Here is a 26,786-nt window from a genome sequence, read left to right on the forward strand (position 1 = left end):
TTTAATTAAAAAAAAAAAAAGGTGGTCGTTCGTTTTCCTTTATTCTCCGGTGCCAGCCTCAGGCCTCTGCTCACCGGTCTTTCTGCCCGTTTCCCTAATATTGGGGTCCCTGTCCCTTTAAGACTTCCAAAAAGCGCTCGCCAAAACAAAGCAGCAAAAAAGCAAAAAAAACAAAAATGGTCGCGCGCTTTTCTTATGTCCTCTGTCGCCCAGCCTTCAGTGCCTGCTCACTGTTCTTGCTGCCCTGTTTTCCCAGTATCGAGGGCCCTGCACTCTGGCCCGGATGGCGGGGGCTGGGTGCTCCGCAGTCCTGGGCTCCGTCTCCCTCCCGCTCTGCCTGCTCTTCTCCCGCCGGGAGCTGGGGGGAGGGGCGCTCGGCTCCCGCGGGGCCGGGGCTTGTATCTTACCCCCTTCGCGAGGCGCTGGGTTCTCTCAGGTGCGGATGTGGTCTGGATATTGTCCTGTGTCCTCTGGTCTTTATTCTAGGAAGGGTTGTCTTTGTTATATTTTCATAGATATATGTTGTTTTGGGAGGAGATTTCCGCTGCTCTACTCACGCCGCCATCTTCCGCCCCCTCCTCTAGTATATTCTTTCTTTAGTCCTGGTTTCCTGAAGTTTCATAAAAATAGGCCTTCAGATGTAGCTTTTTTTCCGCATTCTAAGTGCTGGATGTTCATTGGACTCTTTCAACTTAGAAAAATCACTTCCTACAGTTTTAGGAAATTTAATTTTTTCTTTGCTTTGCTTCTTTTTCTTCCCTCATGGTCTTTGGACCTCCTCCTGGTTGGACATTGAACCTTCTGGATTTATCTTCCAAGTCTTTCATTTTCCCTTCTATTTTCCATCCTTCTGTCTTTTGCTGTATTCTCTGAAAGATCACTTCAACTTTTGCATCCTATTCTTTCCCTGAGTCTTTTACATAGCAATCATATTTAGAGCTCTTTCTTATGCCCTAATTGTACTTTCAGTTTTCAGCATCCTCCTTGGTTTTATGGATGCAACATCTTCTTCTCTCCAGGCATTTAGAATGTATTTTTCCTTTTCTGGTCTCTCTATTTATTCTTTGCTGCCCCCAAGATACTTTTTTCTCATTCTCTATTTTTGCCTTTTCTTTTATCCTAGAGGTTTTCCTTAAATGCCTAGAAATGCTGGGTTGTCCATTCTCGCCCAGGACCGAGGCCTTCGGACGCTGACGAGCAGTTTCGGGCCCGCAGACGGGGTCTGACCCACCTGCCCAGGTTCCCACCCAAGAGCCCCGGCGTCGGTACGGGGGAGGCCGCCCTCCGGCTCCCAGTGTTGCGCGGAGTTTCCTGCAGCCCGTCTGCCCGCCTCTCGGGACCGAAGCTTGGCTGCTAAGGCTCTGGGTGTTGGAGGAGGAGGGGCTGTGGGAGTCGCCGTTCCCTGGGTCGGGTGTCCGTGTGGCTTCTCCGTCCGTCCGTCCCGGATGGTGAATTTCCCAGGTTCAGCCGGAGTGGAGGAGGTGCAGGCACCTGTCTGTCTGTTCACGTGGAAAGGGGGTGTCCAGGGCACTGCCTCTGTCTTGTTTTCGAATAGCGCCCCAGTTTCCAGCCTGGCCCCTGCCTGCATCTGCAGGTGGCCTAGCGGTGCCGGGCGGTCGGCGGGGTTTGGGGGGGCCGACTCGCTCCAGCCCAGCTCGGCAGCCCACCTCCCTGCTGATCGCTCATCTTCCGAGGTCCTGCCCAGCCAGCGCAGGAAGGCAGTGCCAGTCTTTGCTTCTGTGGGGCCTCCTAACCTTCCTGGGTGGCCCTTCCCTCCCATCATCCGTCTTGGGGGAGGGTCAGTCGCCCTCTTCCTCCCCCAGGGCAAGAGAGGGCCAAGGTTCTTACGGCCACTACTAGGCGGGCTGGGGCTCCTGCGCGTTCCCCCCTTGTAACGGCTGTGTGGCCAGCGGGTGGGGCGGATGGGGAGCGGCGTTTGGAGTCGGGCTGGTTCCCCTCGTCCACGGGGCGGGAGCCTGGATCCCGGTACTGGCGGCCCATTGGGGGTTCTCCTGCGAAATGTGGGGTGCTTAGCATTTCTGACCATCAGCTTGGTACCTTAACTGCAGTCCCAGGGCGAGAGGGCCAAGTCGCGCCCAGACACCGCACGATACTCCCTTGTGTGGGCGAACCCAGATGTGCTTCAGACTCCCGGTTCTTTTTCACGTTCTGATGTTAACAGTGTCACAGCGAAAAGTCTTTCTAGTCGTTAACCATTATTATTTCCAGAGGTGAAGTTCCTGGGAGTGGACTAACTGCATGATTTGATATGTGTGCTTTTAGTGGCCTTATGACAGATTCTCTGGTTGCCCTGACGTCTTGTACCAGTTGTACTCCTCCTCGTAGTAGGTGAGAGGGCCCTTTTCCCCCTTAACTAGTAACTAGGCTGGCTCCAGCTATTTTATCTCTTTCCTTATTTCTAGTTTGGATAAGAGAATGGTATCTCATGATTTACCTTGTATTTGTTATTACTGGGAAGAGTGAGTGATTTTACATGTGCTTCTGGCCCATTGAGTATTCTTTCAATACAGTTAGTTCCTTTGACAGTTTTTCTGTTGAGTAGTAACTTTTTTTTATCTCTTGGAGTTTTTTATGCATTGATAATATTTTTTTGGTATAATTAATCTATAATTACATGAGGAACATTATGTTCACTAGACTCTGCCCATCACCAAGTCCCCCCCCGAAACCCCATTACAGTCACTGTCCATCAGTGTAGTGAGATGCTGTAGAATCACTACCTGTCTTCTCTGTGTTGCACAGCCCTCCCTATACATTGATAATATTAATCATACATTATATGTTGCCCTGCATGTCCTGGTTTGATAGGCCTATATATTTTATTTATAATACTTTCTGTTATACAAAATATTCTCATTTTTGTATATTCAGATCTTAACAAGTGACTTAATTCTCTGGGTCTCCACTTTCTCTTCTGTAAAAATGGGATAATAATACATACTACATGGTAAGGTGGGGGTAGTGTAGGTAAATTACTTGCTACATAATAGTTGTTGAGCAAATGATAGCTTCTGTTATTCCCTGTGTGACTCATTGAAATAATTCAGAGTCATCTAAGTTTTTTTCTAGAATTACAAAATGTACTCAAAGGTATTTAGACCAGTTAAGAACCTGAATAACAAGTAAAACTCTGAATCTTTTAGGCTAACATAGGCAGGTAAGTTTTAATTTCTCTTTACTTTTCTAATACTCATCCTTTAAAGAAATTAATGAGTTCTGGTTGATGCATCCTCTTAAGCAGGGAAAATATGAAGGCTGAGTGGGGTGTGATAGGACTAGTGTTTTCTTCTCAGTTATCTGTTAAGGACTTACGAATGTATTCATTTCTGATAAGGATTCCTTTCACAGCATTCTTGTTCATTTTACATCAATATAGAGACATCTGATATAACTGAAACCGCATACTAGCCCCTCTTGCTTTTAAGACAATATGAAGGTGAGTTTCCTGTCCCCTGTGGGTTAGTAGAACTTACTCCCTGAGGTCAAGTACAAGCTGGCTTAGATGGATGACTGTTCAATTGTGAGATACATCAACTGCTTTTATGAGTTTTTATTTTTAGGCCACTTAACACCAGTAAAAATTTTTATTTTGTATGTCATAACTTCTGAGTAACTTTTTATGATAATAAAATTCTTGTAAGATACTATTAAAATAAAAATAATTGTATAATTTCACATACAACTTAACTATAGTGAAACCACAGATCATAATTTCATAGTTGATGTAGAAGATGTGGCCTGACTAAAGTCTCTTGAGCCATCCTTTAATTTTATAGTATATCAGAGCACAGAGTAAAAAAGACATCACCACTGAGGAAGTTTGTAAGCAGTCGTGTGCGCAGCAGATAGCTTTTAGAAAGGCAACTGTCTCCTGTCTTGGTTACTTTTCAGAATTCAGTTCTCCCCTGTTTCGGGGGACATGCCTTTCCTAAGGAGAGGCTACGGTTCCGGAAGTCAGTGGACGTCCTGGGTGGCTGGCAGCGCACCCTCTTTTCTGTACCCCTCAGGGAGCAGCTCACTTCTGCAGCAGTCATGGCATGCACACCACTTTGGCAAACTGGAGACAGTTCTGAGTGAATTCCCAAGAATGATGTTGGCACAGCCATCTGAGTGTACAAGGCCTTGGGGTGGGCACTGACATTTATAGTGACTTGTGTGGTTTCTTTGTAGCTTTAAAATTGTTCATTGTCTTTATAAATCATGATCAGCCTTTCCATAGTAGTATTTCATTATTTTAATATGACTCTATTCAAATGACATACAAGGCCATTCACATTTTATGTGAGTCAAATAGCATTTCCCCTGCAAAGTTAACCATTGCAAATGATGTTTTTAAGATCTTTTGAAGTGGAGTGGATATTACTTGGAATGTGACAATTCCGAACCCTTCATAATGACTTTTATGAAGTACATAGTAATGCACTTTGTTGCATTTTATCTACACTTACCCATGATAAGCATTTTGTTATGTATATCTTGTCAAATCAGAATGCTATACACCTGAAACTAACATTGTCTATCAACTGTAATTCAACTAAAAAGAAAAAAGTGTTTGCTGTAGAACAGTTGATGAATTAGGTGCTTGTGTGTTAAATACCTGCCACTTGGTAATTTTCTCAAGGGAGAAATTAGTTTGGGTAAGTTGAAGCTTAATCTAAAGAAAAAATAATTTTTCGTGTTCGTTTTCAATAAGACTCTATTAAGATGAATGTCCAGGATTGAGTTTAATTGCTTCCACACCTAGATAAGAGCAATCTGTGTGTCAAAATTAAGCATATTGGAAGGTCATCCTGTGTAAGTTTGTATGTAGAGTTGAAGTAAACTTACATTTTCACTTGAAGTTTTTTTTAACAGCATTTATTTCTTCTACCAGTTATTTTATCTTATTGACTGTTAATTTACCAATCCCTATTTTTTTTTTTTAAAAAAGTGAGAGGAGAAAAGGCCACAGTATTATCACATTTATGTATGTGAGTTCCCTAAACCATATGGTGATTTCTAATTAGAATACAAAGGATTCTTTGCTGAGACTCACTCTGCAGCAGCCGCAATGGTGGGCATCACAGGGGGAGAGGGTTTCTTGCGTCTCTGACAGGGACGCTTCTGGGAGAAACTGTGTGGTCTGCAGTTGTCCTCACGCTCGAAGTCTGATAAAGTTACGGATGTGCAGATAAAGTTGGTATTTCCAAACTGCTAATTTAATTCTGGATGTTTGATCCTCTCAGTCAGTGGCTTGACTTGATTTTTCTTTAAGCAGCCTCAATATTTAATTTCACATGTACCCTCTCAGTAGAGATTTCAAAGGATAGTCTGCTGGATGCTTGACTGCCTTGTCTGTTTGCTCTTGTTTCGCATGCAAGAGAGAGCCAGAAGCCTTTCTTCTCATTGTGCACACATAGTGTTAGTGGGTTTACTCCGCCTGTGTTGCCTCATTACTGGAAACAGCCAGACGCACAGAAGTCTTTCAGTGTATGCAAATAAGGCAGAATCATCTACCTGAGAGTTAATATTCTCTGCTTTTAAGTGTATTCGAAATCTAATGTTTGTATTTAGAGCATAACATCCTGTTCTCTCTTTTTATGGGCAAAAAGCTAAGCAGGCTCAGGCAGCTGTTTGATGTTGGCTTCAAGTGTTATTAATTTCATATTCTATTATTCTTTTCACTGTAGCACAAGTGAAGCTGATGTGGAGGCTGTCATGGATAAGTTGTTTGATGAGCTGGCTCAGAAACAAAATGATTGTACGTAAGTTAATTTCTCTTGAAAGAGAATACATTTAGAACACAATGCCCAATCTCCACTGACCAATTAATAAGTTCCATTGCTGTATATGGGTTGATGCCATGCTCAAGTGGCAGTCATTGTATCAGCATTTTGTCTAATTTATGTGTTGAATCATGTGCTATTATTCATCAAGCTATGCATTTCCTATCTGTAAGAGATGAATTTTATAGTAATTATCCAGACAAGATTGAGTCTTTGTTCATGTTCCCATAGTAACTAGACCAAGGATCCTGAAAGTGCAAGGCAGAGAGCTGCGGCTGAGGAAAGCCTGTGGAGCTGTTGCCGACTGCACGTTTGAAGAGCTGTGTGAGAGGGTGAGTGTCCAGACACGTCCAGATCGTCGGCCTTTGCACATGTCATGGGGCCTCGCATTTCCCTCTCTGCCTGTTTCAGGTACGAAAATGCTATTCACAGAGTCAGAGCTGACTTTAAAGCCTCCTTAAGGGAAATGCTCATCTGTAGGTGTCACGTGCTGGTCATAGACACTGGCACAAAGTTTGTACTTAGAAGGACTCGAAAGCAAAATTAGAAATGCAGAGAGAACTGTCTGCTGTTTTAGGGATATTGTATAAAAGTCAAACATGAGAGAGTCATTTTTTTTTTAATTGAGGTGAGGTTAAGTACGTCGTGGGGAAAGAGAAATGAGGCGGACCGCCATCACCTGAGGAAGGGTGACTTGAAGGGATTTCTGTTCCTTATTCCCATTGCCCATCTGTTCCCACATGAATGTGTGACCTGTTTGAGCCCGGGTCAAAAAAAGTGAATTTCTAAAACTGTGACATCTATGTTATGCAATAGTATATTCAACAGAGGGAAAAAAAACATATATACACACGTTTAAATCAGTGAGGAAGACCTTGATTACAGACTCATTTAGAGATGAATTCTGTCTTTTAGAAGCTCTGGATTCTCAGTACCCAATGGACAGTCAATATATTTACTGACTGTAAATCTTGAGAAAACTAAACCCAAATTACAAATACCTTTAAGCTTAACTCCTCAGTTGTCATATATACATCCTCATTCCAGCTGGTTTCTGCTGTATCTTGACTTTTAGGTAACAGAAAAAAACTTTTTCAGTTTGGGAAAAGATAAAATCTTTTGTTTGTAACACCAGCTATTTTATGAGTACTTAATCTTAAAAGCTAGTGACTTAATTCCTTCTAACCAGTGTAAATTTGTCATTTTTAAACCAGAGAGATTAGTCCAATCTGCAAGTGTTACCACAGAAGTAAAGCACTTCAAAACTGATGAGGTTTCAGGTCCCCTGGGGTCCCCTGGCAGGGCAGCAATGCTCGTGTGTGAGCAGAAGTTCTGGGTGACAGGGACCCTTTGCCTGTGACCGGATCAATCTCTTCCAGGTCCTGGAAACCTAATACATCCCGGAGAAATTCCATTAAGATTCCAACTAAGTTTTACTTACTTTGCCAGAGAAATAAAGTCGAGAAAAACGGTGCATATGCACAGACGAAGCTCCCCCCACCCCACAGAGGGGGGCCAGTGATGACAGGGGACTGACGGGCGGGGGGGTCGTGGCTGGTGTCCTGGAGCAGATACTGACTATTGTCTGTATTTTTTAATGTGCTCATTATTTCCCAAGACTCTTAGTACCAGGAAAAGGCTGCTAATCAGGAATTAAAATCTTCATAGTTTTCTCTGTGGGGATGGCGGTGAAAAGGTTGCTGCAGAGAATTCTCTTTTTCTTTTATTTACAAAATTTCAGACTAATTAAATAAATTCAGGTTAAAAGTTACTAGTATACATCTTGCTTTTTAAAATCAAATTATGCTTTGGGTCAATTATGAGATTTTATTCGCCAAACCTTCTTTCTCATTCTGAAGGCACGTATGAAACCACCCTGGTCCGGGTTTGTGTGTTGAAATTTTACATCTAACTGCATGTGCCCTAAATTCCTTTTCACACATTCAACTTCATGTCCCCAACTGGCTTTGAAGGCAACCAGAGGACCAGAGTTCGTAGGGAGGATTCAGGGCCAGTCGGACGGTCAGATGAGATGACTGCCACCCGCCTTCAGCACCCAGACTGTGACTTTCTGGCTTGAGGCTTGGCCAGGAACGGGGCAGGGACAGGCAGAGGGCAGAAGACTTGGGGATCATTGTGACATTGATTCACATTCCTCCCTATAAGAATCACACCTGCTATCTAAGACTCATGTTGTTACTTCTCCCCCACTTGTCCCCTGTGCTTCCGCCAGGCCAGCTGCCTGCCTGGTGGACATGGCAATGCCAGAGGTCACGTATTCAGGAAATGGGCGCTCACAGAGCAGCAGTGCTGCGGGAGTGGTTTTGCTGCTGGGAAGATAAAGGGCCAAGGAGATTCCTGGGCTCCTTGGCTCTGGTGATTAACGCCCTTATTCGCTGATGCTAATCACCGCTGTTGGCGTCCAGACACCACCAGCCTTGACTCTTTGCCAAATAGTGGAGATAAAAGCTATTCATCCTTTAGTATTACTGAGAGCATACCAAGCACAGGACACAAACCAGAAGTTCCCATCCAGTGGTTTCATTTAAAATGCATGAAATGAAAAGGCATAAAACAGAGAAACAGATGCAAACTGTCCCTTCACACCTCTCTGAGAGAAACTGTGGTGCAGCTATAAGTCTAATGAGGTCTACACTGACATGATGTCATCAGGTTAATAGATGAAGGCCAGAACACATATCTGACGGACTTCCATTGCTTGAATGTTAAAAACCAAAGAACGAAGCTGATGAACAAGGAAGTTGATGGTGAACAGTGCGTACACCCATGCATATGCATCGACTGATACATTTTTCTGCTCATACTTTTTACAAACACACCTGGCCACCTGTCATTATTTTTAAGACACAAATAACAAACTCTCTTTGCAAATAGATACTTGTGAGCACAGTTATCAGTTGAAGAAACAATTTTCTGCAGGTGTAAAAATTACATTTTTCAATAAGGAAATTTAGGTATAGTCAGTTTACTCATTAAGCCTTTAGAATTCAGTTTTGGCTTATTTTCTTTGAACAGGGCTCTTTCATTTTTGGTCCACAGAAGTTTAACCCTAAAGCAAGTAATCCTCAAACTTTCTGGTTTCAGGACCCCTTTACAACCTTAAGAATTACTGAGAAACCCAAAGAGCTTTTGTTCTCACAACATTGACTGTATTAGAAATTAACACCGATAAATTTTTAATATTTATTAATTTATTTAAAATAAATATAAAACCATTTCATATTCAACCCATCAAATTAACATAAATAATATTTTAATGAAAAATTATTATTTCCAAAATGGAAGTCTTGTAGTAAAAAGAGTAACATTGTTTATATTTTTTGCTAATCTCTTTAATGTCTGGCTTAATAGAAGATACGAGATTCTTATTGCTGCTTCTGCATTCAATCTCCTCTGATACATACGTTGTTTTGGTTGAAGTATGTAAAAATATCTGGCCTTGCACAGATGTGTAGTTGGAAAGGGGAAAAGTATCTTAAGAGGCTGGGTCAGATCATTGTGGGCACTCCTTTCTGATGTCCCATGAACACTCTGCAGGAACGTCCCTCCAAAGAGCCCCTGTGGGAAGCATGGGGGAGAGTGACTTTGCAGTGGAGAAGCCTGATGGCAGTTCCCTCAGGCAGGTGACCAGGGTTGCCATGGTGACAGCTCATGTGGGTAGGATGGACCCTTGATATGATGTGATAGGAATACCACTGGACTGTGCTTCTTCCTCGAAGCCCCTGACTCCAGTGTAACTGTGAGAAAACGCCAGGCAGACCCCAGCTGGGGACAGTCTACAAAGTAAGTGGCCACACTCCTCAAAACCACCCAGGGCATCAAAAGCAAGTCCGAGAAACTGTTGCAGCCAAGCGGAACCTCGAGCCATGACACCTGAATGATGTGGTCCCTGGATGGGATCCTGGAACAGCAAAAAGGCGTCAGGTAGAAACTAAGGAAATCTGAATAAAGTATGGACTTCAGGTAATAAGATATCAGTATTGGTTCACTGATTATAACAAATGCACCATACTAATGCAAGGAGTTAATAGGGGAAACTGGATTTGGAGGCATATAGAACTCTATGGTTTTTCAATAAACCTAAAACTGTTATATAGTTCGTAATTTCTTAAAACTTGACAAGAAGTAGATTTTAAAATGTCAGTTGTGATACAGAAACTGAAACAACTGAAACAGTATCAGTGTATATTTTGAATTCTGTTATGTTAAAATCCATTAGTCTTGAAATTTAAATGGGTCTTTTGTCATGTACAATTTTGTAAGAGAATGCATGTTATTAGAAAATATTAGTTGAATGAGTTATGTAGATCTTTCAAATGTTGACACATTTAATTATACAGTATCAAAACATTGCATCTGTTAATATTACCGTCAGTCTCATCAGAAAAAAAAAATGGTTAAGAATTGGGAAGCTGTCAAGTTCATGGTGGCAGCACCAACTTTTCCAAAATTCTAATTTTTACTTGTTTGTTCAGATTTTATCACTGGCAACAAATACTGTTTTCCTTGAAGTGACATTATTACTTTGATCATTTTCAAGAAAATGTCTGTCAAACATTGTGAGAAAAGCCTGCCCACCCTGAATAACCAGTTTATCTGTCACTCATTCTTTTAAGTAAAAGTGATGTTCCATTAAAATAAAGTGGCCAGTTCAGCTAGCAGCGTGCACAGCTGCCTGGGGGCTTTTCCTCACGACAGCATCGTATTGGGTCTACAGCAAAGTGCTGTATGCCTACTTCGTTCATCACAAAGAACACTAAAGGGGCATGTTCCCAGTGGTTGAGATTTAACAAAATCATTTTTACCGCTTCAAGGACATTCCCAAATGGAACTGGATTTTTTTTTTTACTATGAGTGAAGAGCAGAACATGGTCGGTACCACCGCCTTGATTCATGCTACGGCACCAGCAGTGTTACCCACTGTTGCTTTTGCATCGGTACTGCAAACGTCACCACAGTTGCAGTGCATTGCGAATAGTGTTCTATTATTATTATTTTTTATTTTGGTACCCTTAATGTAGAATTACATGAGCAACATTGTGGCTACTAGACTCCCCCCATCACCAAGTCCCCCCCTACACCCCATGACAGTCACTGTCCATCAGCGTAGTGAGATGCTGTAGAGTCACTCCTTGTCTTCTCTGGGGTGTTCTGTTACTATCATGGGAAGTTTGGACGTCAGGGACTCCTGGAGGGCCTCCGGGACTCCTGGAGTGCTGGGCACCATGCTCTGGGAATCACCGACTTAAACAGTGGCTGTATTTCTGACTTCTCCTCCCCCTCTGATGAACCCAGGGGCCAGGGTCAAGGTGAGGAACGGAAAGCGGAGGGCTCCTGCCGTGTCCATGGTAATGAGCCGGCTTCGCTTTCCCTTACCGCCTCCGAGGCGCAGGGGGTGGCGGGGAGCAGAGGCCACCAAGTGCATCCTCCTTCACCCTCCCGTAGTTCTCCACAACAGAGCTTCCCGACCTTCATATCATGGCAGGTGAGAAGATGATAGTATTTTTATTATGAAGTAGAGAAATGAGGCTGCCCAAGACCTGACGTTCCTAGCCTGAAGGCATATGCCCCATACAGCATTCAGGGGAACGGGGGTCGGGAGCTGGGTCCTGCTTCTCTGAGCGTGACAGTGTTGGATTATTGATTCGTAAAGAAGGGAATCCAGAGATACCCGGCTGGATGTCACCCCGAGGAGTTCCAGATCCAGGAAATGGGGTGGGAGGTGTGTGTGAGAAGAGGGGAACGCCCCTCGCCTTTTTAGCTTTACCTGCGGCATAACCAAGAGCTTGCAGTCAAAACCCCCTTTACCTATGAAAATAGGTGAGTTTTTACCTAATATATAAGTCTATAAATATATTATTTTTTTCCTTGGAAGGAGCCAGGGATCAAAAATAATCATTACAGACTCGTGACCCATCCAACTCCTTGCCAAAGGTTTTGTTTCTTGGTGGCGTCAAGAGTGCGGGGCTGGGTGTGTCTCAGGCACCGGGAGCCTCCCAGAAACCCGGAACAGGGGACCAGAGCTGGGGCTGTCACAGCCTGCCAGCTGCCTGGGTCTCTACCCTGGGTCGGCTGTGCTTTTTGTTTGACTGAATGGTTTTTGACATTAAAATCTGACTCATGAGGTCATTATAATTCATTTTTGAGCTACCTCCTCAATTCAAGAGTCCTCTTCACGCAGGTAGTTAGTGTCTCAATCACCACAGATACAAGGTTGCCAAGAAATGCAAAATATTGTAACAAGAAAACAGTCACCACTTAAGAACGCAGACCTCCCTCATAGCTCAATGCCGGTACCTAAGGCCACCATCACATCAAAAAAGTCATTGGTCAGTCATTCTGTGCTAGTCTTATATAAACATCCTACAGTTACAATATAGATGAAAAGCAAATCCATCATGCTAAGCCACTAACAAATGAAGATTGGCCAACTTAGAGCAGAGAAAAACCGACAAGCTTAAATGGCACCATAAAAACTTTTTTGGAAAAGTAACTGACATATTTGTGAACAAAGAGGATTGTGAAAAAATTGATGAAATCTTTACATATTTTGTAAAAATCATTTTCTGTTTAATTGAATAACCAAATTATCAAGTGTAGCATGTATTTTTTATCATCCTAAAATTTTGTCAAGAAAGTTATGCCAAAAATAAATAGTTTGTTCATTGTTTATCCTAGGAATTTAGTTCATAGCTATTATAATCCATGTTTTCCTCAAATGGGCTAAAAATGACGTATTTTTATAAGTGTTCCTTTCATTTTTTAAGATAAAGCAAGGTTGGCAATTGGACTGAAGGATTGGGTTTTACTAATAGTTGATGATTTGCATCTTCCCAGAAAATAACTATATATTGGGTTAAAAGCTGTTGATATTTGTGTGTGTGTGTGTGTGTGTGTGTGTGTGTGTGTGTTTTACCATTTTGAAAGAAAAAAAGAAAGATTTAGAGAAATGCCCATAAAAGAGGGCCTAAATTAGAAATTTGAAACCTGTAGCCAGTTAGGCAGGGGGTGTGAAGGAGAATCAGAAGGAATGAAGAGACTGAGCAGAGAGAACCCCTTCCTGTTTTCTTTACATGCCACGTTTTCTGCTACAGCCCCCTGAAACTAGGGCGAGAACAGGTCCTTGGCGACGCGGCGCATGGCTGCAGATTTTAAACTCCATAAGCCGTGGACTTGTCAGACCCGGCTGCCTGAAGCTTCTCTGAGGGAGAAAACTTGCTTTCATTTTCTGTGGCTTTTTTTATATTGTGCTGCTAACTGAAACGGTTTAAACACGTCTGGTCCCTGTAATGGGGAGAAAGTGCCTCAGGAATACCTGAGGGTCCCCTGGGAAGAAAGGTGTGCTAAGCATGGCACACGTTCAGTATGGTCTCTGGCTTAGGAGTCAAATTATCTTGAGGATCAGATCTAGTAGTAGACAAACTCCTTGTCTTCCTTTTAAGATCACTTCTGCTCTAATATGACAAACTAGTATCTAATATTTGGGGAGGACTGTGTCATTTACCAACTCAGACACTCAGACAATGATTAAGAATTATGAATTGTAAACATTTAAAGTGGCTATTAACTTTTTAAAATTAGAATTTGTTTTTAATTTAAGAGATCTCACTTGGATTAAATAATAGATGTATCACAGCTCTATATAATAATTGGGATGTTTTCTAAATAGAGGACCTCTACGATAAAAAGGAATGATAAAGTGTTGAGAAAATCTAAACCAACCAATTAATCTGACTCTCAAGGTACTTACTTGATTTTTTAAAATACCTTTCACACTGATGGCTTTTCTAATGCTTACCTACCAACTGGCTCAGTTTTTGTTTTTGTTTTTTTACAGAAATTTTTTTATTAAGTAATTTTTTGATTTGTAATTTTCAAAGTTTTCTGTTTCACCCATAAAGTACATGATTTGGTATAATTCTCTCTAGATTAGATCAGTTGCTTCATTACTAATTCAAATATTTAATAAGATATATCCCATTTGATAAGTTATTATTTTGATATATATTTTTAAAGTCTGAGAATTGTTAGACTATGGTATTTTTTGTTTCTTAATGTAATTTAGTGAAGGTATTATTGGGTCAGGCAGAAGATTTTGAGAAGAAACTAAAAATGAGCTTTAATATCAAGAAATTATAAGAATCCCATGTAGTTTAGGGTCAAATATGACCTAACTCTTCTATCTTTTGTTGTTAATCAAGAAATATGTTGTGTAAGCTTCTCTTCCCTCCCAACCAAGATTGTTACACTCAGTGGTCAGCGGCTGTTGCTTGCGTCTTTCCATATCTGTATGCCCCTATGTCATGAGGAATGTAAAAGAAGTTTCTTTCAGGTTCCTTAGTGAAGGAAATAACATGAGACAAATGTCAGGCAGCGGAGTGGCGGAGAAAGAGGCCCGACTGGGTCAAGACAGGAACCCCAGCCCTCACCCAGAGGCTCTGTAAAATTCACGATGTGATTGGCACTTCCCGTTGCAACGGTCTATTCGAAGAGCTGTGCTCACGAGCTGAATACATATTTTGCGCACATCGGGAGTTAACAGTGAGGATAGAAAGGGTTGGGAAGACTGAAGAGCCAGCGATGTAAGGAGGAAGCCGCTCTTGACCTTGAAGGGCAAGTGGAGCTTAAATGAGCAGAGTGGGGGTGTCTCATGACGACCAAAGCCAAGCACTGCGCGTCTCAGGAGGAAGAGAAGATCCCCGCCTCAGGAGAGCAGAGTGCCTGTGGGGAGAGAAGGGAAGTAAGTGTAAAAAACCTCAGATCTGCCGTCCTAGCCGGACCCCTCCACAGAGAGCCATTGTAGGTTTTGAGCGGGCGTAGGACACCTAAAGCGAGGTTTCATAAGGTGGAGGGGGCACCCTCGGAAAGGCCTGAACTTCCACTAGCGTGTGCCAGGGGTCAGCAACTAGCGTCTCCTCTTGGGAATGTCCTCCTTCCAGGAAGGAAACCAACATGCTAGATATTTAAGTTTCCTTTTGTGCAGGGTAACAGGGCTCTACTCTTTTTATATTTTATGGCATTTCTTCCTAGTCATTCAACAGATATTTCCTGAGTACTAGTGGAAAAGCTGACACAGGTCTGGGTGCCCTGATGGGTAATTCACTCTCCATGCTTATACAATCCGCATTTAGGAGAGAAAATGTGATCAGTACACAGATCACTAGCGTGTGAGGCGGACTGTACTTTGTACTACAGGATCAGGTTGACTAGAATGCTGGGTGGAATCAGAGGACCTGGACCTGGACCTTGAAGGCTGGAGGGCTGTGGGTTCTGCTGGGGCAGGGGAAGAAGTGGGGAGCATGAGAGGGGGCTGTTGGGTGTCCTAAGAACGGGCCCTCAGGAGGGCAATCATTGTGGTCTCTTCCTGCTCTGAGAGTTTATGTTTTTATGAAACACACAAAGGAAGGAACTATAGAGGATATTCAGAGACTCAAAGACTCGGGGGTCTACCTCTGTTGGTGACAGCGCAGCTCCTGTCTGACCAATCCCCTGTAGACCGCAGCTGTAACTCTGGACAAAATATAACAAAGTAAATACCTGGAAGGCACTGCTGAGCAGCCAGAAGCAGAGAGACAGTGGTGCACAGTCAACACCTGGTAGAAAGGATTGACAGCGGTGAATCTCTTATTTTTATAGTTTTTTCCTGAGAGCAGATCACATTGGCCTCACTTGGAGCACCTAGAACTTAGTAGAAACCTTCAGTATCCCTGGTCTGAAGACCCAGAGAAGAGTGGCCAAGGCAGCTGGAGAATATGAGAAGTCACAGGGAGGAGAGAGCCAGAGAGGAAGAGCCCAAAGCGCCCCACCCAGACTGCCCAGATCGCGGGCCGGCCCGCAGGCCACGCACAGCCGAGGCTGACACGGCGAGCAGGGGTTCCAAGTCACTGTCCATCCCAGAGGGGCCGCATTTGGGGCTTGAGACTAGCCAGTAACCTGCTGAAGTGGCAACAACAACAAAAAATCAATATATTTTGATGGAATATAAGAGAATCCCAAGCCTTCTCAACATATCGTTCACAATATTCAGAATACAATCCAGAATTAGTAGGTATATGCAGACATAGGAAAATCTGACCCAGTTTAAAAGAGAAAAGACAATCAACAGAAGCTGACCCTGAGATGACATAGATGTTAGAATTAGAGGCAAGGATTTTAAAGTAGCTTTTATATCTATACTCAAGACTATAAAGGAAGATATACTAGTAATGAACAAATAGGAAATCTTGGCAGAGAAATTGTAACTATAAGAAAAGAACAAAATGGAAACTCTAAAAGTTAAAAACTCTAGACCTGAAAATTTTAAAGTTCACTGTATGTCCTCAATATACCAAATTGTAGTTGACACGAGAGTCTGTGAACTTGAAGATAGATCAATAGAAATTATGCAGTCTAAAAAACAGAGGAAGATCTGGGGGAAAAGAAGAACAATAAAGCCTCATGACATCAGAAATTACATCAAAAGTCAACCTGTGTCACTGGAGTCTTAAAAGGGAAGGAGAAAGAGAACAGGGCAGAAAATTTCCTTGAAGAAATAATGTGTGTAATTTTCTAAATGTGATGAAACATGTGAATTCACAGATTCCAGAAGCTCAGTAAACCCCTGCCAGTTACAAGGAAAATCACTCCTAAGCACATCACAGTTAAACTGTTGAAAACTGAAAGTTAAGAAACTTTGAAAGCAGCCAGGGAGCAGCAATGGGATTAAAGACCGACTGCTCACTGGAAGCCCCAGAGACCTAGAGCAATGCGACTGCATCCTTAAAGTTCTGAAACGGAAAACAAAAACAAAGACATGACAATCCAGAATTCTCTCTCCAGAGGACTGAGAAGCCATGGCTGGAGCTCAGACTGTGTGTAGACGAGTGGTGTGTTCACAGGCAGGATAGATGGGGGGCGTCATTGTAGAGGGGCTTACCTGCCAGTGGAGTTGGGTGAGAATCTTCATCAGCATAAAGCAAACTAGTCATTAATTTTTAACAGATCTGTATTAGATAATCTGGCAAAGGTGTACACACACACACACACACACACACACACACACACACACACACACACAAAAAGATAGAGACTGTGTGTGTCAGATGAAGCTGCTCCTCAAGGAGGCATGGAGCCAAGTGAGCAAATCACACCTTTATGTGGAAAAAAGGGTGGCCGGCCCTTCCTGTAGGTGGATGCCGCCCCTCACCGGGGTGCACGGCTTGGCAAGCGGAGCATGGACTGGGGATCAGCTGCTCATCGCACCTCATGTGCATGATAGATTGGAAAGAACACAGGAGAAATCTCCAGGGGATTGGATGCAGAGAGGTCTCAGGGCCAAGGAGACGCCGCCTAGGGCTCTGATGTTTTCAGCAGAGGCGACCAGAGGAATGGCAGGACCCTTCACAGAAACACAGGCATTTGTCGGAGATATTGTGGGCTGGGTTCCGACCACTGCAATAAAGTGAGTCAAATGAATGTTTCGGTTTCCCACTGCATATCAAAGTTGTGTGCACACTGTACCGTCGTAGTCTATTAACTGGGCAATGGCATTATGTTTAAAACAAGAATGTACATAACTTCGTTAAAAAACACTTTGTTGCTAAAAGTTGCTAGCCATCATCTGAGCTTCCAGTGAGTCATAATCTCGGATCACAGATCACCGTTAACAAATATAATAATAAGAAAGCTTGAAATATTGTGAGAATTACCAAAATGTGACACAGACCCACGAAGTGACCAAATGCTGTCTGGAAAATGTCACCAACAGCCTCGCCTGATGCAGGGCTGCCTCAGACCTTCGGTCTGTAAAAAACACAGTGTCTGCGAAGTGCATTAAAGTGAAGCGCAGTGAACAAGCTAAGCCCTTGTACCCAAGGCAGCAGAAGCCTTACAAACAGTCGGAAGCCTCGGACTCAAGATATAGATCTGGAGTCATTCATAGAGGGGCTAGTTCGGCGTCTGAAGGAATGAATTCACCGGGACTGACAGGGGAAGTGGGAGAGGTGAGGGGACCGGGTGGGGCTGCAAGTCTGACCACAGGAGTCAGTGGAAGGAAACGGAGCCACAATCTTAGTACAGTTGAATCAAAGGTACAGTAGAAACAATTAAAATTTCCCATCATCTTATTGAAGAGTTTTTTCAAATGGAAGTAATTTACTAGATTGGTAACATCTTGGGATTTGGATGTTATTTTGTACAAGGTCTTAATAGACATATACAATAAACCACTATTCTTAATAACCTAATATTACTGCTTTTCAGCCTTAACATATCTTAAAAACTGTAAACTGACTTACTCACATTTATAAGGAGATATAATAATTATCTTGCCTACCTTTTTTCAGTTTTATTGAGGAATAAGGTGTACAGCATGATGTGAAAAAAAACCAAACTTTGTACCTTTTGAGCACCTTCCTCCAGCTCCCCCTTCTCCCAAACCCCTGCCCCAGTTGACCTCAAATCTGATCTCTTTTTCTGTGAGTTTGGTATATCCATTTTTGTGGTTTTTTGTTGTTTTTCTTTTTAGATTCCACATGTGAGATCATACAGTATCTTTCTCTGACTTATTTCACTTTGCATGATGCTTTCAGCGTCCATCCATGGTGTTGCAAATGATAGAACATCCTCGTTTTTTCTGGCTGAATAATATTCCATTACATATATATATATATTCTGTTATATAAATGTTCCACAATTTCTCCCATTCATCCATTGATGGACCCTTACACTGTTTCCACATCTTGGCTTTTGTAAATAATCTTGCACACCTTTGGTATTGTCAGCTTCTTCCTGCACTTCCTGCACTTCCATATCATGTCCTAATACAAGTCTCAGTCGTTAAGTGTCCGCGTCCTTCTGGACCGCCACAGCCTCCGCATACATTTCCTGATCCCCCTTTGCTGCGTTACTGAAGCCCGTGATCCTTTGCTTTTCTCAGCCTAGTTTATTCACACCAAATTCCATTCATGTTCGTAGAACAGGTAACTACCTCCCTGCACAGGAAACCCACCTTCTCTAAGAATCCCATGCCCCACATTTGGAACTGTGCCATGATGGGTGCCCACTACGTACTTGTTAACTAATGAACTTAAAAGAGGCACTGATGTTAGCCTCTGAAGTCTTTACTCATACCTTATTTCCCTGATTCTCTTTGGCCTCCTATTTAATAAAAGCAAAATATATAATGAAGTTAGTTTTAAAAGAAAGAGAAAAAGAATAATTTGAGCATGTATTAAAACCAAGAAGGTTTTTACATGTGTTTACAGATATACATATGCAGACACACATATACATACATACATAGAATTAAATAGATTTTTTTTAAAGCAGGGCAAAGGTGAGATAGGGAATAGTTAAGCTGAAAGATAAGAGAGACATAAATCCATGACAAATTTATGCAGAGTTCTTGAATTGAACAATTCCATCAACTTTCAGCCTCCTGTCAGTCATGGGAAAAGGTTCAGCAAATTAGGAGACAGAAGTCAGGTCCTCAGGAGTGAAGACTCCCCTGGCCCTGGGGCCTTTCACAAGAGCACTTCTGAACACGCCGCAGACTGTCCTCGGCACCGTTCCTTCCGCCGGTACAAGCTTGTATTGTACAGATTCTTATACAATCTGGGGTCGTAATGACAAAGTACAGGGTAATGGGGCTGGTGCGATAGAGGTCAGAAAAGTACAAGGAACCTTTTCTTTTTATTATCTGGCTTGATCCAGAGAAACGGGTTAGAGACTAGATAAATCCTTAGAGATTGGATAGACTCGTGTTCAAACCTTTCTTTTAATAAACTTTGGGCAGCAGGTTGTCTTTTTGGCAAGGAGATGGAGTGAAGAATTATTTTGGTCTCACTCAGTTTGAAGGGTTTGGCCCTTTGCATATCCAGTAGCACAAAGAGGCATTCAGCCTCGCTCTGATTCACTTTTTCATGTCTTTAGAATATGAATTAGCATTTTCCACGGAGTATTTCCATGATTTGCAAAGAAGAAGAGCGAGTGGAAGAATAGTAACTCTTTGATACCCTCTTCTTTCCCAACCCTGATGTGGCTTTACCCTCAATGAACTCAAACAGAGAAAAGCCAAACAAACACAACAAAATCTCTGCATTTGTAAGACTGAAACATGTTCAGAAGTCATCATTCTCACCATAAACCCTGCGGTTCTACAGCCTTTCCTGCCCCTCTAGTCCAGTCGCCCTTCCTGCCTCTCAGCCCCGAAGGGGGAGGTCACCGCCGACCGACCTTGGTCTCCGGCGCACGCGCAGGAGCAGGAGCAGGGCCGGGGCGCCGCCTCCCGCCCCATTCATTCAGCTTCTGGACAGGCCGATCTGTGCCGGGAAGACAGAACCGGCTCTCCTCCCGCGGAGACGTAGCGAATACCGCCCTCTACTGAGGGGCCGCCCGGGCCGGCTTGACTGTGTGCGCGATCAAGGAGGTGCTGGTCCTCAGTTTCTGATTTCAGAGATGTTGGTAGAATCAGGTTGTTACAAATTCCTTCATTGTTACCGTATACATTCTTATTAAAATTACTGTAGTAACAAATAGAACACCAAAAGGATGGAAACATTTCAGCTTTGGCCACTTACATGTGTACCCTTCTGTAGTCTGTACAATCAGATACCATGTCTGAAGAATTAATAATGTTTAAATTTCCATTTGTTTTGAACTTGCTCAGAAAATCTCTTTTCCACTGGGAAATTAGGAAGGTGTTGTTACAGCATTATTTTAACAAGTGAGTTTGTGAAATAATTTTAGCAATAGTTGGGCCGTTTTTCCTCCCCTGGCAATATTTTTTTTAGTGTCTCTGGATTGCTCTATGTCTAGTTGCACAAACAGGACTAGCTGTTTATGTGGCTAAAATAAAATGTCCTCATTCTTTATGATCTTCAAGGGTTAATTTTATATGGTTAATGAACGGTAGAGGATCATGTTAATCTAAATACCTTCCGACTAAAAACTCCTTGAGGAAACTGACCAATGACAATCATACACATACACTCACGCATACTTGTGTATACGGCATGTTTCTGAGAAGCGTCTTGTTATTTATGTTCTTGGGAATGGAGAATGTGGGTTTTCTTATTAGGCTAAATGCTCAGTGGGATGCACTGTTCAGCCCACTAGTGGTGTTCCCATTTTTCTAGAGCCTCGCATGCTTAGGACAGGCTTAGAGTTAAACAAATTTTTGGAGCCCCGAGACACAAAACCTAGTAGTCCGAAGTGTCCCCATGGCTTTGCATTAAGTTTAAATCTTAAACCCTAACTGAGAAACTTCAGACACCTGAGAACGGGTAGGAGAGTCTAACTAGGTCAGATGATCTGCGGGTGAGGCTGGATTCTAGGACGCGGCCCCCTAGGCATGTCCCGGAAGCCTCGTCTCCCTCAGCCAGAAAAACCCGAGCAGCAGCCCTGTTTCCCTTAGACTCGAGGCTGCTTTCTGACTGCCTCCCACTACCCTTAAAAAAAATAGTAGCTCAATACAGTAACTAGGCAGGACTTTCTAATTCCCCACGTGTTTCGGGTCCTTCTGAGTAGAGAGAGGGTTTTAAGCTACATTAATTCACGCACCATTGTTAATTCCACTGGCATGGTTGAACGCTGTTTATCTCATTTCCAAAAAGGGGCAATTTTTGACTTGCCTCAAATTTCAGGTGTCTGTTAAACAACTGCACGCCCCGCGCTGGTCAGATGCCAGCTAGGTGTTGAGCAGCGTGGTGTCCGCAGTCCGGGCGGTGAGTGTGACCCAGTCTGGGAGGCCCCGCGGGCCCCGCCTCGTGGGCTCTCCCGAGGCCGCTCTCAGAGGCCCTGGACAGTAATGACGGCGCGACTGCTGATGATTTCCCACTGCATATTCTTCTAATGGTGTGTTTTTAACCTATCTCCACATTTTTCATTTTCCGTGGTACAGGCCATAGGTAACATGTTTTGATGCCAATTGTAGGGGTTTCCCAGTAGCTGGGAGAACTCCTAAGAGTAAACCCAGAGAGTGCTTTTCACGTTGTAGGCAGTCAGTGGGTCTGATTTGGCGTGGTTTGTGTTTTAAGGAAGTTGTGACTTCTGGAATCTCCAGAACTAGCGCCAGAAGTTGGAGCTCCGTTACCTACATCAAAGCTGGTCGAGTTGGGGTGGGGACAGGAGGCCGTCGCCTCTGGTTCGCCCCGTTGCCTTTGTGTTGAGTCATTGTTTCTATAAGCTACTAGACATATGGCCGCCCCCCAAAAGAGCACTATATTAACCATTATTATTTGGCCATAGAAGGGATAAATATTTTAGCAAAAATCTGGCAGATTTGGGTAGAATTAGGTTCCTGCCTTTGAGACCATAGAAGTCAAGTAGTAAAAGTCTTACTCGGAACACTTTCTGCAGTAGGAGGTGTAAGAGCTCGTGGCATTTTCCGGAGTGATGAAATATTCCTCAGCCTGGAGGCTTTGGACGCCTGTTAATGAGCTCCCTCATATCAAGGTGCCACTTGGCCGGTCCTGGGAAATTCTTTACTCTACAAAGGCACACATCTTAGTGCTGTGCTTTCCTCATTATTATCGTCATTAATGTGGTGCCTGTAGTTGTCTTAACATCAGTTCCTGTGATAGTTCAGGTTTGTTTTGGAAATGACACATTCATCCTGATCCCATTTGAGTATTTTTTTTCCTATTAAAAGGTACTTCTCTTTCAGATGATGAGGTATTGTCATTTCCGTGTAAAGAAAGCAAGATGCACACACCCTTGTTTAATGAGGGGCTGTCAGGGCATCACTACAAGGATCTTACAAAGAGGAGTCTCTACAGGTAACAATAACCCTTAGGACAGTGCAACCTAGACGGTGCTTGAAATCATAATCGTCCGACTTGAGCTGACATAACGGTGGCAGACAAGCATTAGCTGGGGAGAGAGGAAAGAGCCTCTGGCTGAGAGCTCCCTGGTGTCTGCTGAAGTGGTGCAGTCCTCCCTGCAGGGCAGGAGGCAGCCTGGTGGGGATCTCGGGTGCGGGGCTGGCATGGTGCTGAGAAACCCCCGTCCTGGCACCAGGCTCAAACCGAGCAGCCAGCTGTGCAGCTTCCCGGACAGAAGTAAGGCAGCAGGCGGGCTGGGCTCTTTATTCCTGCAAGTTTGTTAAGAAACCGTGCTGCATATAATCCAGCTGTATACTCTCGGTAATTAAGGAAGACAAATGCTCTCTGCAGACTCATTATAGATTTAAAGTTCTTTAAGTTTTCATCAGGTTTCCACAGAAACAAAGAGTTTGAAACAATAGTCGAGAATGCACAAACCATCGAGTAAGTGGATTTTAATTGTTCCTGTTGGGAAAATTATTCAGATAACCAGCCACATCAAAGACTATTAAACTTTTTAATTGCTCAGGTAGAAAGATGGAGAATGTCATCATTATCTGTCATAAGAATCTGCAGTGGATAATGCTACTTGAATTTTGAGCTAGAATAACATACTCAAGCTACTAACTCAAGTGCCATTTAGTACTCAAAAGTAATCGTATGCTTTAATTATTCATAGGATGTGCATTAATTTACAATACAAATTATGGTTTCAAAAGTGCCTTAAAGTATGGTTTACTTACATAAGAGGGTCAACTAATGCAAAACAAAAGTGTAAATATTTGCAACTGCCATAGATATCCAGTGCATGCAATTTAGTAGTATGTCAGGTCAAAAGAGTGGAGAAATGTGTCTTCTCTGTGTTTTGCAAGGTTCTTAAAGGACTTAGTACAATGCCTTGTACTTATTAAGCATGATAGATACAGTTGATTTTGAAGAAGTGTATTCATTTATCCACCAATCTTGTCCCTGGTCTGTGCCAGGTGCAGGGGACACAGAGGAGAGAAAGATGGTGCCCACCTTTCTGGGGATCCACCATCTCACTGAGTGGTAAATGAGGGTGAAAATTGCAGTAAATAGACTGGTGACTCCTCAAGTCCTTTAGTATGTGCCTTTATGTTGAGTATTTTATACAGTCATTCTTCATTATTATGAGGGAAGATGCAGGGAACTAAATAGCTTAAAAACAAAAAGAGTAGACTTTGGTCGGAATCCGTACAGAGTGTCAGCATTGTTTTGCTGCAACACCACTGTTTTTATTCTTTCTTGTTACAATATATCTTGTTTCTCTCCCCTTCAGAAAATACAGGAAAGTCTGAATGATAAAAAAAGATCATTCAAATACCTCCAAGTCTATCAGTTAATAAGTCTATCAGATGTTAGAGATAACAATTACTAGCATTTTTTACTTAGCCTTTTTCCTACTTATATATTTTGAGCAAAACAGGTACTTCAGTACAATTATAATTTTGCATTATGCTTTTTTCACTTAGTTGTTTGTCATGTTTCCAAATAAAATATTTTTCATAAATAGCATTTTTTGTTGGCAATAATATTATTCCATTATATCTATGTGACATAACTTACTCAGCCATTCCTCTGTTGTTTTATTTTAAAGTTGCTTTTTGGTGCATATGGTCATAAATAATCCTGCCGTATATAGCCTTTGGTTGAATTTCTGATCACTTCCTAAAGATAGATTTTTTAAAAATTGAAGTATAGTTGATATACAATCTTACATTAGTTTCAAGTAAACAGCACAGTGGTTCCCCAGTTCCCCCCATTATTACATCCTCACCCCACTAGTGCAGTCACTGTCTGTCCACACAGAATCATTGGCTCTGTTCTCCATGCTGCACTGCCATTCCCGTGACCAGCTCACATCATGATTGAGATTTTTATGCCTTCTCCCCCTCCCCCTCTCCAGCCACCCACCCCAACCCCTTCCCCATGGGAACCACCAGTCACTTCCCATTGTCTATGGGCCTATAGACTGATTTCTTGAAGCAGAAGGACTGAGTCAAGTTTATGACTACTTTAGGGCTCCTAATGCAGTCCAACAAGGCCCTTTCTGGAACAGCTCAACTGCTTTCTTCTTCCGGAAGCAATGGCTACCTCATTACATGGTTGCCAACACTGAGTAATATAATTTATTTTTCTTTGCAAATTGCTATATGAAAAGTGATGTTTTTATTTTGTCTTTCTTTGGTTACTGTTGAGCTTGACTCCATTTTGCATTTGTCTAATAGCCTCTTATACTTTTTGCAGTTTTTTGTTCTGCAAATTGTCTATTCAAATTCTTTATCCATTTTTCTGTTGGAATGCTCTTACAACCTAGTTTTCTTGCCACAGTCCTTGTCTCCCCCAGTTACTTCTTCATCTCAGCTGCTCTCTCTCAGTGACTTTCTGCTTTATTCAGTTGGGTCATGTCTTCTTGCATTCTGTAAAGATGCCACATAATTTTTGACTTTTTTCTTCTAGCTCTTGTATACAGTAAATCAGAAGTTTTATTTTTGGAAATAAGTTTTATACTATGCCATACAAATGCCAAAAACATATGAACATAAGTCACAGTACATGTGTTTACATGTGTTTATCACTTACATAAAACCAATCTTTTACTATAAAAGCAGATCATATTTTTCCACATGTCCTGGACTTGCTATGAGTCCTGAGGGCCTTTCTGAGGAAGTCTCTCTGTAGCAAGCACAGTGCTCCGTTAGCTCTGGCTGCCTGACGGGTCAGCCCCCGCCCCCACTCAGTGGCTCATGAACAGAAGCACGCACTCCTGCTCTGCCGTCTGCAGGCCTGCCGGGAGGTGCTTTTGGTCCACTTTGGACGCGCCCATGCATCTGTAGGCAGCTTTGCTGATCTTGGCCGGGCTCAGTCCTCTGTTTGGGGGACCAGCTGGCTGCAGGCTGGCCTAGGACGCTTCCTCTGCTCGGACGGCTGGCTCTCCTCGCCCAGCAGCCCAGCGGCAGTGTTGCGGTGTGAGAAGCATGGAAAGCCTCCTGAGGCCTAACCTCAGAGCTGGAAAACCGTCCCTTCTGCCTCGTTCTGTTGGTGGCGGCAAATCAAAAAACCAGTCCAGATGGAAGGGCTGGGCAGAGAGACCCCGTGTCTCAGTGGGAGAGCTGGAAAGTCACAACCCAGAGGGTGTGGGCACGGAGGCAAGAAGCTCTGGAGGCCCAGCGGGCGAGGTCGCAGGCCTGGTGCCACACGGGCGTTCTGCACTCCTCCCGAGCGTTTTAAATGGGCTTCAGCTGTCATGACTCTCCAGGGGATGTTTCAGCCAGTGCACCTGAGTGCCCCAAACACCTTTAAAATACCAAGTGCTAGAGAAAGAGCAGGTGGCTAGTTGGGGCAACATTAGCCACTTCTCAGTCGTCGTGATCGGGGCGTCACACAACAAAAACGATCCACTTGTGTGGCACACGGGCTGACTTGGCAGCGTCTATATGTGGTTCAGTGAAAACAGTTACCATATCTCTATATATTATATAACAATTTTACACTGTTTGTAAAAATTAATTTACAAAGATATTTTAAATATACCAAATACTGGATTTGAACAAAACTGTCAAGTAAAAATCTTCTCAAATTTGTAATGAGCAAAGTCGCCTCCCTAAACATAACTTTCGAAAAACCAGGTTTGATGCTGGAAACGGCCGACTGCAGTTCCTGGTGAGCCGGGCGCGGTGATGCCCTCACTTCACAGAGAAGGGCCGGCAGAGGGGCCGGCTCGGGGCACGCGGCCGCGAGGGCGGACTGGCAGTGCCGACGCTTCTGCCACATTTTTGCCCACTCCTGCTTCACTTAATGGAAAATAGCGTTTCTGATGAATCTGTCGCCAAAGTCAGTCCTGAAAGTTGGAGAGTCACTTCTCGGACACTTCACCGTTGAAGCCAGTGTAAGAAAGCAGAGTCCGTGACTATTTACAGCAAAATGCCTTCTCGTTTGAAGTTTATCTTAGTGGTGCTGATTTCTTTTGGGAAAAGATGTTCTTCTTCAACTAATAATACATTCCATTCTTCCTTCTCGTGTTTTTAAAGAAAAATATAATATCTCTCCATGGCCTAATTGGGATTTCTTTGGCAACTAATAGCCCTTCCTTGTTTTAATGACTTTTTTTTTGTGGTAATATAGTACATAACATAAAACTCACGATTTTCATAAT

At 43.0% G+C, this 26,786-nt stretch overlaps 1 protein-coding gene across 1 annotated transcript in view; it reads left to right on the forward strand.

Annotated features, from left to right (window-relative positions):
- Window positions 1-26,786, forward strand: part of AFG1L (AFG1 like ATPase) — a 158,650-nt gene that overhangs the window by 113,984 nt on the left and 17,880 nt on the right. The window contains exons 9-10 of the mRNA XM_036902913.2: window positions 5,691-5,761; window positions 6,018-6,118. Coding sequence (XP_036758808.2) covers window positions 5,691-5,761; window positions 6,018-6,118 — 172 coding nt within the window. The remainder of the gene's footprint in view (window positions 1-5,690; window positions 5,762-6,017; window positions 6,119-26,786) is intronic.

The sequence above is a fragment of the Manis pentadactyla genome, chromosome 12 (genome assembly GCF_030020395.1).
Source record: "Manis pentadactyla isolate mManPen7 chromosome 12, mManPen7.hap1, whole genome shotgun sequence".
NCBI classification, from domain to species: Eukaryota; Metazoa; Chordata; class Mammalia; order Pholidota; family Manidae; genus Manis; species Manis pentadactyla.